Raw genomic sequence first — 12618 nt, forward strand, 5'->3', positions numbered from 1 at the left:
GCTGGGCGCGAGCCCAGCGGGGTGTGCACCTCCCGCGGGCCGCGCAGATGGCGGCGGTGGGCGCCGGGCCGGGGCCGGGGCCGGGGCTGGGGCCCGGTGGGACCCCGGGGCTGGAGGCGGCCTTGCAGAAGCTCGCGCTGCGGCGGAAGAAGGTGCTGAGCGCCGAGGAGATGGAGCTGTACGAACTGGCGCAGGCGGCGGGCGGCGCCATGGACCCCGACGTGTTCAAGTGAGTGGGCGTGGGTGGAGGCTACTGGCTCCTCGTACCCCCGACGCCACCGCCTTCCCACTCCCCCACCCCTGTTGAGCTTTCCTGGGAGCCCAGGGGAGGGTGGAGGAAGGTGGGGCTCCTGGGCCCAGCCCCAGCCTGTACCCACGCCTGGTCTCGGGCAAGAAGGGGTCACTGCTCCCCTCGTCTGTTTTCGCCAGGATCTTGGTGGACCTGCTGAAGCTGAACGTGGCGCCCCTTGCCGTCTTTCAGATGCTCAAGTCCATGTGTGCAAGCCAGAGACTGGCAAGCGAAGCCCAGGACCCTGCCGCCGTGACTCTGCCCACATCCAGTGTGCCGGAGATCAGAGGTCAGAGCTGGGCTTGGTGCTCCCTGCTCCTGTGGCCCAGGCAGCAGGGAGTGGCAGGGTTGGGGAGGTGTGGGCAGTGCCTGGCACAGCTCTGGCTTGGCCCTCAGTGACTGGAACTTTCTGTTGGTCATTTCCCAGGATCGCTGGCCCATCGAAGGGCTGGCCAGTTGGGTGCCGGTGCCCATCTTGGGCTGGGCTGCTAGGGTGGAGAGGGCAGAGCTAGATCAGAAGTACTCAGAGCAGATGCCCCAGGGTGGCAAGCTGGCCATGTCTCATCTGGAACTTTGGCTGCCCCAGCCTCATTCCAACTCTTCACTCAGGCTTTCTTTCCACAAACACTGAAAGAAGGCAACTTTGGTTCTTGTCCTGAGGGTATGTAGTCTCTAGGAAGTGCTCAGGAGCAGCCTCCTTGTGGGGTGTCCCCAGTCCTGCCCAGGAGTCTGGCGGGTTGGGCTCCCCCTCTGAGGCCTGTGGGACAGGAGTCAGCGTGGCAGCCCCTTGCTGCCCTCCACACACAGGGTTCAGATGCTTGAGGGCCAGAGCTGGGCTCAGGTGATGGTGCCCCTCACTCTCTCTGGTCATGACTGAGGGATGGGCAGGTGCCGATGATAGGGGTGTCATGGTGGAACTCCACCTGCAACCTCCCTGCCCCCACTGGCTACCAAAAAGTCTCCAAAATGCAGCAGGACCTCTTGGGCTGGCTCCCTGACCAGAAACACCCAGGATTCCCAAACAGCCTGAGAGGGAGCTTACCTTTGGGTGGAGGCCAAACCCCTGTGGGTACGTGTGCCAGGGTCCTGGGTACACGTGGCTTCTGTCCTGAGAGGCCCTGGGCACTGGCACTCAGGCCTCCTCACTGACCCACACTCTTGTCTGCTCTCTTTGTGTCTCTCTCTGACCTCCAGAGGCCTCCTTTCTCTCTGCCAAGAACTGTAGCCCCCCTGCAAGGCCTTCCTTTTCCTCGGCCCCACGGCCTGCAGCCTCTCCGGTTCTACTCTACAGCCCAGCTGCCACGCACTCGCCTCTTTCTCCAGGGCCCCCGGTTCCCTCCGGTTCTCTTGCTGCCTGTTCTCTCCTTTTGCAGGTCGTGTTTATTGGTTAATCTCTGGGGGTGGTGTACTCTCTTGTTTCCATGGAAACTGTGGCCCCAGAAAGCCAGAGCAGTTTTGAGCTGCAAGGTAGGACCGTGGGTCATCCCTGCTACGTAGCTTAGAGACTGAAAACGTGACTTCACAACTTGATTTATCAGAGGCAACTTGCAGACTTCTGGTGTGGGTCCAATTCCTTCACCTGCCCACCTCCTTCCCTCCAGAGGCTAACTTTACTGGGTAACACTTGCACTCCTGTGGAAGTCACCCCACCCCAGAGAAGGACAACAGGTCGAGGGGCAGGGAAATGTAGCATGGTGTGCAGTGGGGAGCAAGCCTTAGATATGAGAACCATCTTGGCCTCTTAGTTGCTGTCATCACTCAGTGGCCATCCTGGAGGATAAAACCAAGATTCCCCTTTCTTGCCTGGTGGCTCTGTTTGGGGAAACCTTCCAGGTGTTGCCAGGCGATAATGTGGGGGCCCATGGCCTGGAGTGTGTATGGGCCTGAGTTCCCACATCAGCGCTCTTGCCATGACTTTTACATCCCTCCCCAAACTCCTACCTTGCCGGTCTAGGTGGCACCTGGAACTCAAGCACAGGAGGGGAGCGGAGGCATAAGGGCAGGTCAGGGGTGGAGTGAGTGGATTCTGAGACTGAGCTGAGGAATCAATGGGCATGTTTCAGAGAAGCTGGGCACAGAAGCTGCTCACCCAGTCACTGGGTGACGGACAGGCTCGGTGCTGAGGGCACAGTGGGTCTACGGTGAGATGGACGTGGTCTTGGACCCATGAGGGAGAAACATGAACCAACAGTGGCAGAGATGGACGGGCACCACAGGGAACCCCATCCAGTCATGGGAGGAGTGCTCCCTGCTTGCTGAAGCAGCAGGGGTTAACCAGACTGGAGGGCAGGGCGCAGTGGCAGGGAGGCAGCTGAGGAGGAAGGCAGGAGCTGGACCTGAGTTGGTTATTGGGAGGGTAAGAGACTAGGTCATGGCTATGGCACTAGAAACACTGGCATTGAGGGGTCTGGAGGATAGAGGAGGTGGGAAGGTACAGGCATGGCATGGAACACTGGGCTCCATCTGGTCATTTTCTCCTTTAATGCTCAGGCCTTGGTCCTGCTGGACTAGGTGGCCGGTGGCCAGGGTTCCAGGGTACACAGGCCTCATGGAGGTGGCCAGTGAGAGTAGAGGGCAGCCTGGGAGAGTGGCCGATGGGAAGGGTCGGGGGAGTAGGGCAGATGAGGGGTCGTGCCAGGAATGCGCTGTGGCTGAGAGGCAGAAGCCGTCAGGTAAGACTAGGATCTCTGAGGCCGCAGCATGGACAGTAGGTCATCCTGGTTCCTGCTCCCCAACCACGTAGTGGGCCTATGTCACCAACAAGCTTACAGATCTCGGGGGTCAGAAGATCCCCAAAGCACAGAGGGGTCACGTTTATCATGGTAAGGGAGTGACTGAGGAAGAATTTAGTTGAGTGTTTTTTGTTTAAGTTTAGGGCAACTATGTTTTAAAAAGGAGTTCCTTCGGCAAGTGTAAGATGGAGTTGTTTGAAACTACAAGTCTGCAAAGCTGTGCTGTCCAGTGTGGGAGCCCCTGCTTGGCCGCAGTGGTTGGCACACAGTAGGTAGAGGTACACGCCAGATGCTGAAGAACTGGCACAAATGAGAATGTAACATCTCATCAGTGATTTTTATATCGACCACATAATATTTTGGATATCTCGGGTTGATTAAACTATATTAAATTTCCTGTGATTTTTTCTTTTTAACGTGGCAACTAGAATATTTTAAATTATACTGTGACTTGCATCCTTTTTCTCTTGGACAGTGCTGTTCTAGGGCATTCACACTAACACTCCCTGAAACACCGAGGCATGGCTGTGGGCGCGCATGCCTGGGAGAGCACCTTCCCAAGAATAGTAGGCTGAGTTAAAGGTTTAAAGAGCACATCCGTGTGTTTGTGGGTCTTTGTCATCGTGTCTGTGTTCTGGGACCATTAATTCCTTATCGTGTGCCTGGCCAGAGAAGGCATCAGTCCCATATAACTGGAGAGCAGACTTTCCTGTGATCTCACCAGCAGCAGCCATGAACTGCCCTGGCCGCCGGCCAGTTTTCAAGCTACTGGGGGTGACCTGCTGTGTTGGCAGCTCCTGGCTTCAGTGTGCTCCAGAGCAGGACTGTAGTTTTTTTCTCACAGGCAATTCTTGCCTGTCCTCCCTGCCCCAGTGTATTCAGTGCACAGTGCACACAGCCAATGACCCCATAGACCATCTTACCACGAGGGGGTGCTCTACCATGGAGCTTTTCGGGACTGGCAGGAAGGGAGGGGAAGCAGCTTGTCCTCAGCTTGTCCTTTTAAACCTTCCATCCCCACGAACTCTGCCACAGAGCTTTCAGGGATGGCGAGTTGGGATCAGGAGGGCCACCGCAACGGTAAATGGCAACCAGCTGTGAGATCTCTCCAGCTTCAGGACTCCCCAAGTCACTGGTGACTGACAAGCGGGTGCATTTTGGGGTTTTGCGTCATTAAGTAAGGGTCACAAATTTCTGAGTGGTTACAAGGATAAGCACCAATTTGTGAAAACAGCAGGACTGTTTTTCACCTTCAGTTACTGTCTGTCTAGGCCTAGGAGCATCTAGTTCGTTACCCGCATCCCATCCCTACTTCAGCTTACAGTCACCATGGCTCAGCCCCAGCCTCCATTCCATCTGACCCTAAGAAACCAGCTGCAGGGGAGCTGAGCAAACATCTCCCAGGGACCAGTCCAAAAAGCCCTGGCTGGGGCCCCCCAGGGAGGGCATGACTGAGCCAGGAAACAAAGCGGGGATCTCCACATGGAAAACGTGATTCCTGAAGACTAAGAACTGCAGAGCTGGCGAAGTGGTCTGCTTTCATTGTTAGATGGCTTACTTAACACCTTGACTCTAAGTTACTTGGGTTTATTTCCAGGGTTTATCACCTTCATCAGATTTTAAAATGAACAGTTTGCTCTTTTCTACTTTGCTCTCATCCTTGTTCCCAGAACAATCTCGGTCATTATCCTAAGGAGAGAGGAAATTCAGGTGTGTAGCAGGGCAAAGAAAAGCTGGCTTCAAACATAGGCCTCATCAGAGACCTACCCTGCCATGTGCTGAGGCTGAGCTGGACCTGAGCTGTACTCCTGAGTCCAAAAACTGTTTCTGGCCTCACCAAAAGTTTATGGGCTGTTGAGGCACCTGGGGTCAGGCTAGTTGCTACCGAAGAGCTAAATCTGTCGCAGCCTGGGGAAGGCTGTGATTTCCGGGGAAACTAGCATTTTGTGGGTGATCCTGCAGGGTGGCACGGGCGATGAATGCATAGATGACCCGTGCCCACTGACCAGTCACTGGGGACCAGAATATTGTCATTTTACCAACGGCCGTGTTTGGTGCCAATTCTCTTTCCCATGGGTCACTTGGCCCACCTTCTTCCGGCCACCCCACCAGCCTCAGCTCTGGGGAACCCCCTTTTTGTTGAAACAAGTGTGTATGAACACTCGAATGTGAATCCCAGGGACACAGGCATATCTGAGCTGTCAGCTGTAGATACATCACCACTTCCTACCCACAGGCAGCAAAGACCCTTGCCTAGAAATTCTCTCAAGGGCCAATTCCTGCAGGAATCTGGGGGGAATTTAGTTTCAGTATTAAAGAACATGGAAAATGAGTCTGACCTAAAGGAGCCAGGGTCTACAGCATCACACATACAGGTTCCTCCGATTGTTTGAGATACAGATGGGAAAACACAAATGTCTTCTAAGTCCCTCAGAAACTTCACTGCCTCATCTCCAAGAACTCAATTTCCTACTGCCAACTATTTGCCTAACTGTTGTGGAGCTGGGGTTCATGCTGAGGACGCATACCCACAGAGCATGCCATAGGAAGGGACTGTGACCAAATGGGCCAGCCTGTCCCCAGTAAGGTCCTCTCGGTCTTACTGATGCTGGGAAGCATCATCCGGAGACTCAGGAACCACTTCTGTGTTTGGTTTTGTGTGTGTGTGGGGGGGGGGCAATATCCCGTAATTTCTGTCAGCCCCTTGGAATGGGTCCCTCTATACCTAAGCAGACATGCTCTATGGACCAGCCTACTTAAGAAACCAAATCCTGTCCTGCCTCTGGAGTAAGAGCCACTCCTTTAAAATAGAGCTCTGGCCCAGGTGTGGTTACAGGTCTTCACAAAAAGAGTAAAATAAATGACGAAGGAATAGCTGAACCAATGGTCCCCATCTAAGTGTGATTAGCCACTGTGTCAGGCCAAGGCCATAGCAGCCCTGGCAGGAACCCCATTACAGGATCTGGGTACATACTTGAGACCAGAGGCTTGACAGGATACTATGAAGAAGGCAGGGAAACATGTGAAATCTTCCAAGATCCAAATCCCCAAACCCAACTCCACTCTTGATGCTTCCTGCATCATTTTCTCATCAGCTGGCAATCAGAGGGAAGAGCTGGGGGCAGAGGGGAGAAATGCAGCCCTCTGGCACTGCCTGCCAAGGGACCCACCACATCCAAGCTGAGCTTCCTTCCCCATTCTTCCTTGCCCTGCTCTGCCCTGCATTCTGCCATCGCCTTCTCTAGGATGTGCTACCGCAGGCAGTCCTGGGCCGCAGGACACTTAAAGGAACTCTGGCCACAGGGACTGTGACGGGGAGGTCTACAAGTTGATATTGCTAAGGAACACAAATAGAGTAGGGCTGTTGTGATCGTGGCCTTTGCCTTGTCCCTAATGATCGTGTTCTGTGTCTGCTCAGGGAGAAACAAAGGCAGCACTGCCCTTAGTGGAGGCCCAGCACTGGCAGAACGCAGCAGCAGGGAAGGATCCAGCCAAAGGATGCCCCGACAACCCAGTGCAACTCGGCTGCCCAAGGGGTGTGGGCCAGGGAAGAGCCCACCTCAGAGCAGTACCTGAGACAGACTCCTCACGCCACCTTCTAGTGGAGGCTACATGTTTCCTTCGATTGGTAATAAACGTTTGTGAAAAACTGAGTGTCCAGTTGAAGATGGTTTCTCTTACCTTTTGAATATATGAAGGCAGAAAGATTGAGGATTTGTTGTGTGTGCTGGTGCTTGTTATGCTACAGTTGAACTAACCTAGTGACTTCCTTTTTTGGACCTCATTTTCTGGACTTCGGAAAAAAATATATGTATTTCTAGCTCTTCTATAAACAAACAATTAACACAGTTTACCTAAAGTAAAGGGTTAAACACTTGCTGAGCCCATTCCCACGGTGCTCAGTGCCATGGGGGCAGGGGTTTTAGCAGAGAGAGGAGAATGCCTTCAAGTTTACATGGACAGTGAGTTCAGAGAGGAGTTGTGTCAAACTTCTGTAGGTCATAAATGTCATGCAGAAATCTAAATAAACACTTCTCTCAAAGAAATATCCTTATACATTTGACCTACAGCTTTGGGCATTTTGGTGACAACCCCCTCCCATGGACCTCAGGCTTGAAAGATGGCCAACTTAAAACTTTCTTTTCCTAGACTTGAGTAGACCTTCTACTTGGAGACCTTGAGTTGAAAATTCGATCTCCCCTGGGGCACATTAGCGGAGATGCACAGTGGCGCCTCACACACACAAAGGTGCACCCCCTCCCACAGCACAGCACTCGGCAGCCAACTGGCCTCCACACGCCCCGGACTGGCATGGGGTCACGTCTACTCCTGTGAACAGTTGTCCTAGCCAATTACAGCAACAGGGTGAGGAAACGTTAATGGTGAACAATTTGAAAGCACCCATGCCAAGGGGTGGGAAGAGAGTGGAAGAAGAGGAACACCTGCCAGCCACATTCTTCCATTCAGTATTCTTCCCATTCTTGGGCCTCTGCTTCCATAGAATCCACGCCCACCTCTTTGTAATCTTTCTCCAGAGCTGCCAGGTCCTCCCGGGCCTCGGAAAACTCCCCTTCCTCCAAGGCTTCTCCCATGAACCAGTGCACAAAGGCTCGCTTGGCATACATGAGATCAAACTTGTGGTCCAGGCCAGCTGTAGGGGCACGAAGGCCACAGTGCAGGTTTTCTAGAATTCAAGCAGACTGGGTAAAGGAGGAGTCCTGGAGCCCTCTGGTTTTCTCAAGCTTTTATTGATGTTTACATGTATTGCAGCAACCAGGTACACGGCAGGCAGGGGGGCCAAGGGGCCAAAAGGCCAGCAGGCAAGTCTTCACTCTGGGACTCTCTCTCTCTCTCTCCTAGCTTTCTTTCTCCCCTTCTCTTTCCTGCTTCTTTCTTGCCTCTACTTCTCTTCGGGACTATCTCAATACTCCCACCATGGCCCACAAAAGTAAACAAGATAGTTTGCAACAATGTAAATGCAGATGCCCCATCAGGCAGGGCAATCCTAATGGTGAAAGGACAGAAAAGCCTGAAAACCATTTACCCTACCAGCCCAGGCCTCAGCAATGGAAGCGGTGTTGTTCAGCATGCACACAGCCCACGGCACCTTGGCCAGGTCTCCCCCAGGGACGACAGTGGGGTGCTGGTAGTTCATGCCCACCTGCCAGAGAAAAGAACATAAGAGTGAAGTTTATGCTGTAGGCTCAGAAGTGGTGGCTTATTTTAAAAACAAGCTGTGGACCAAGATTAAATGATGCCCTTAGAAACTGGTATTAATTTTTGGTAGTAGCTATTTTTGGTAGTAGCTATTAATTTTTGGTAGTAGCTGTTTTCACTTTTTGAACTAATGCAATTAAGAGCACAAAGCACAAAGATTTTTATATATTTAGGTTAAAACACTGTAATGGCAAAACTGGAAACAAATATCCATCATTGGGAGCTAGTTAAATTAGACACCCACACAATGAAACACTACATTGTGTGATCATGCAAAAGAACAGGAAATCTATTCTAGTTTATGTTCAAAGGATATTGTATTCTTTAAAAGAAAAGCTAGCTGAATTATATGTGAAGATTTATATTTAAAAACATCTGTAGAGTAGCAGAGAGAGCCTTAGGGAGACAAACACACACCTGAGAGTGCACTGAGTCTCTTGCTCTCTTTCCTTTGGAGTAGATACCCATTAGCAAGAGTCAGGCACAGAGGCAGCCCCCAGAAGAGTTGGGAGGGGCAGAAAGAAGGAGAGGGGTTTCTCACCCTGCCCTCCCACAGCTCTAAAGCCAGGCCAGCTGGCTTCTCCCATTGGGAGTGCTGCCAGCTCCCTCTTCTCTTTGGCCACCTGTGCACACTGATTGCAGTCTGTCACCTTCATGAAAGGCGTGTGCATCCTTTGCTCATCTTGCTGGCCTCTTTCTGTCAATATCATCCATAAAACAAGCAGCACAATATACCATGAATATGTACAGAGTATCTCTTTAAGCACAAACACCCCGGGGAAGGGGAAGAGGCTTTTAGTTTTCCAGTCTTTTACTTTCAATGCTATCCCCGAGCAAAGAGATGGGGATAGTCACACTAGGAGAAGTGAAAATTCAACATGGTCCTCCAGGCTGGACTGTCTGCTGTGGGGACAGTAGAAACGGCAATTTCACTGTCTCCAACAGAGCGGCCTCCCTGCTGGCTCAGAAGCACAAGAGACTCAGGAGAGGAGACCTGGACACAAGGCACAGCACCTCTCACAGTACCTCCCAGAGGCTGCTTGGATGTCTTAACTTTCCAGAGGTCACTGTGACTGAGTGAATGGAAGAAAATTTCCTCTGCTCAAATCAAGAGCATGATAACTAGACATATGGAATGAAGGTTTCAATTCCAACCAATAACATAAGATTTAATGAATGTTCACAAATCTGGTGAAATCTGTTATTTAGACTTTTCTGAGTCACTTTAGTTGTCAATCTGATATATCAAGGTGTCATAAAATATCAGTATGTCCCATGGATATTACAAAGTGGTTGTAAGCAACAGGACACATACAGCATTTTGAAGAATAAGGCACTTAGCAAATTAATTAGTAAGGTTATTCCCCCTGTACTGAGCTGACATGGAAAAACAGGTATTCTCCACAAAGGGGAAGCCTTCGCAGGGTCTGCTGCTTGCCAACAGGGAAAACCCCCCAATGTCACCCAGTCCCACCTTAAACCCAGTCAGGCACCAATCCACAAATTGGATGGTACACTTGGTCTTGATGGTGGCGATGGCTGCATTGACATCTTTGGGAACCACGTCACCCCTGTACAACATGGAGCAGGCCATGTACTTGCTGTGGTGAGGGTCACATTTGACCATCTGGTTGGCCGGCTCAAAGCAGGCATTGGTGATCTCAGTCACAGACAGCTGTTCATGATAGGCCCTCTCTGCAGAGATGACTGGGGCATAGGTGGCCAGGTGAAAGTGGATGTGAGGGTATAGGACCAGGTTGGTCTGGAATTCCGTCAAGTCAACGTTCAAGGCCCCATCGAAGTGCAGGGAAGCTGTCATGGAGGACACCATCTACCCGATCAGATGATTGACCTTGGTGAAGGCAGGCCGTTCGATATCCAGGTTGCGCCGACATATGTCATGGGTGGCTTCATTGTCCACCATTAAGGCACAGTTGGAATGTTCCAGGGTCGCTGGGTGGTCAGGATGGAGTTGTAGGGCTCCACCACAGCCGTGGACACCTGGGGGGCTGGGTAAATGGCAAATTCCAGCTTGGACTTCTTGCCATAGTCCACCGACAGCCGCTCCATGAGCAGAGACACAAATCCGGAGCCGGTGCCGCCACCAAAGTTGTGGACAATGAGAAAACCCTGCACCCCCGTGCACAGGTCCACCTGAGAGCAAACAAGAGACCAGGGTCAACGCCTGCAGCAGCCACACCACCACCCCCAACAATCCTTGGCATGTGTCTATGTACTGAAATCATCCACGGCGAACGGGCATCATGCTCAGAGGCAAAACTAAGCAGACACTAAACAACTGTGCACACATTGTGGTCACACCACAGCGTCAGCCTGTGGACTCACCATTCCAGCCTGAATTTATCCAGAATGACCTGTCCTGCTCTTCAGTCCAGGACAACGTCCCCGGGAAGCCTTCCCCACGTTCTCACCAAGATCTGGTCCAGGACCAGGTCGGCAATCTCCTTGCCGATGGTGTAATGGCCTCTGGCGTAATTATTGGCTGCATCTTCCTTCCCGGTGATCAGCTGCTCGGGGTGGAAGAGCTGCCTGTAGGTCCCTGTGCGCACTTCATCTGCAGAGAGGACACATGTGCTGCCATCTTTGAGGCCCACGGTGAGCCCATCAGGGCAGAGGTTCGCAAGCACGTCTCTTCTACTAGGCATGTGTTGTTCTGTCAGCTCAGGGTACAAATGCCAGCTCCACCAGTTCCCAAGAAGGGAAACAGCTCTCACACCCCCAGACCCCTTATATACTACACAGCCACCAGGTCAGCAGCATGACTTCTGCCAGTCAGTCCCATTTGTCACCCTAAAGCCTGGGAGACAAAGGCCACATAGGGTGCCCTTTCTGTCACTTCCCAAGGGGCCACTGAAAGGACTTGCTCGCTCTCTCTCTGCAGCTCTCCTTGGCCTTCTAATCTACTACTGGCCTTCTAACCTGGAAGAACACTATGAATGGTCTCCACGTAACTTTCTATGTCTCATACACGGGTCAAGACTCTTGTGCACCAGCAGGACAGAGAGCACGGCATTAAGCAGGGACCAGCGAGCGCCCACGTTCCCCGCAGGCAGAGTCTACATCCCCACCTGACCAGGGCTGAGGCAGCCACCAATTGGTCCCTCATCAGCCATCCTGCTGCTGACAAAGCAGCCTTTTGCTCTACTTGAGGATTTTCTAAATCAGGAGCCAGCGCCCCACATTCACTCAAGGAAACTTTTCCATTTCTCACCTAACATGGCTGAGGGCGTTCGCTTGTATGTCCTAGCCTTTCTGCAGAGGGATTGAAAGGAGCAGAGGAGGGGCTTTAGTGGGGTTCTCCCACCTTCTCAAGAAAGCTGTCTAAGTGTCTGAGTACCTACCAACCACGGTGGGCTCCAGGTCCACAAACACTGCTCTGGGCACGTGCTTGCCAGCTCCCGTCTCGCTGAAGAACGTGTTGAATGAGTCATCCCCACCACCGATGGTTTTGTCACTTGGCATCTGACCGTCGGGCTGAATCCCATGTTCAAGGCAGTACAATTCCCAGCAGGCATTGCCGATCTGGACACCTGCCTGCCCCACGTGGATAGAGATACACTCGCGCTGGGAACCAGAACATAAACGTGAGACCCACTTGTCTTCAGGGCTGTTAACACTATATAGCATGCAACTGAGACCTGATATAATTAACATTTGTAAAATATTTTTTATTTTATAAAATATTTTATTTGTTTATGCACACAAGAACTGAGGTGTAGGTCAGAAGCGCGGAGAATGAAAGGATTCACCAGAGACAGAGTGGGGAGCAGAGTAGTGGACTGACTGAAATACACTGCTGAGGTGAGCAGTGGGAGAGGTCTACTGTGCCATGTGAGTCAGTTCCCTGACTGGGGATAGAACTCATGTTGCAGTGGCTGGTAGCTTGATGATGCTGAGACCTAACCCCTTGTGCCACCAGGGAAGCCCCCACTTGTAAAAGATTAAGGTCTTGTTAAACAGTACATCCCAGGAATTTCCAAAGACCATTTATATCTGAACATGTGCCATCCAACATGGTCACAGACACACTGAACTATTTAAAGAAATTGTCATAAAAACTCATCTTTTAAGCAATCTATAAATGTTAAAAATTAGTATAAAGCAAGCTGTCAAGTAATTTTGCTTCCACCTAAAGACTTATCTATTGACCCCATTTGAAGTAATGGTCTACAAAAGCAAACACAATATATGTGATTTCTCAAACCAGAAAAACAATAAATTCTACACTGCCCCAGAAGACTGATGGGGAATTTAGTTTCAGGCTGCAGCACAGGGAAGAGAAACCCAAAGTCCAGGAATCTATGAGTTAAGAAGAGAAAAGTCCATGTCAGAGAGACTGAGGCAGCAAGACTTGCTATT

General features: G+C 51.6%; 1 protein-coding gene and 1 pseudogene across 1 annotated transcript; one reads left to right on the forward strand and one right to left on the reverse strand.

The window, feature by feature from the left end:
• The first annotated feature begins 47 nt into the window (after positions 1-47).
• On the forward strand, positions 48-6701 carry LOC119234860 (mitotic-spindle organizing protein 2B-like). Its single transcript, XM_037497909.2, has 3 exons — positions 48-229; positions 430-578; positions 6440-6701. Exons 1-3 carry the CDS (start codon positions 48-50, stop codon positions 6595-6597), a joined length of 489 nt encoding a protein of 162 aa, XP_037353806.1. The 3' UTR covers positions 6598-6701.
• Positions 6702-7469: 768 nt separating this feature from the next.
• LOC119234861 (tubulin alpha-3 chain-like) lies at positions 7470-11845 on the reverse strand (annotated as a pseudogene).
• Positions 11846-12618: the final 773 nt, after the last annotated feature.

This window comes from Talpa occidentalis, unplaced genomic scaffold (assembly GCF_014898055.3).
Source record: "Talpa occidentalis isolate TD23 unplaced genomic scaffold, MPIMG_talOcc4v2.1 talOcc4.8, whole genome shotgun sequence".
In the NCBI taxonomy this organism is placed as follows: domain Eukaryota; kingdom Metazoa; phylum Chordata; class Mammalia; order Eulipotyphla; family Talpidae; genus Talpa; species Talpa occidentalis.

What these genes read in the sequence shown, in the direction of transcription:
- LOC119234860 (XM_037497909.2), top strand. Translation starts at nt 48, where the DNA reads ATGGCGGCGGTGGGCGCCGGGCCGGGGCCGGGGCCGGGGCTGGGGCCC. An exon ending in ATGGACCCCGACGTGTTCAA is followed by an intron (nt 230 to 429) that starts GTGAGTGGGCGT and finishes TGTTTTCGCCAG; the next exon opens with GATCTTGGTGGACCTGCTGA. An exon ending in CAGTGTGCCGGAGATCAGAG is followed by an intron (nt 579 to 6,439) that starts GTCAGAGCTGGG and finishes GTGTCTGCTCAG; the next exon opens with GGAGAAACAAAGGCAGCACT.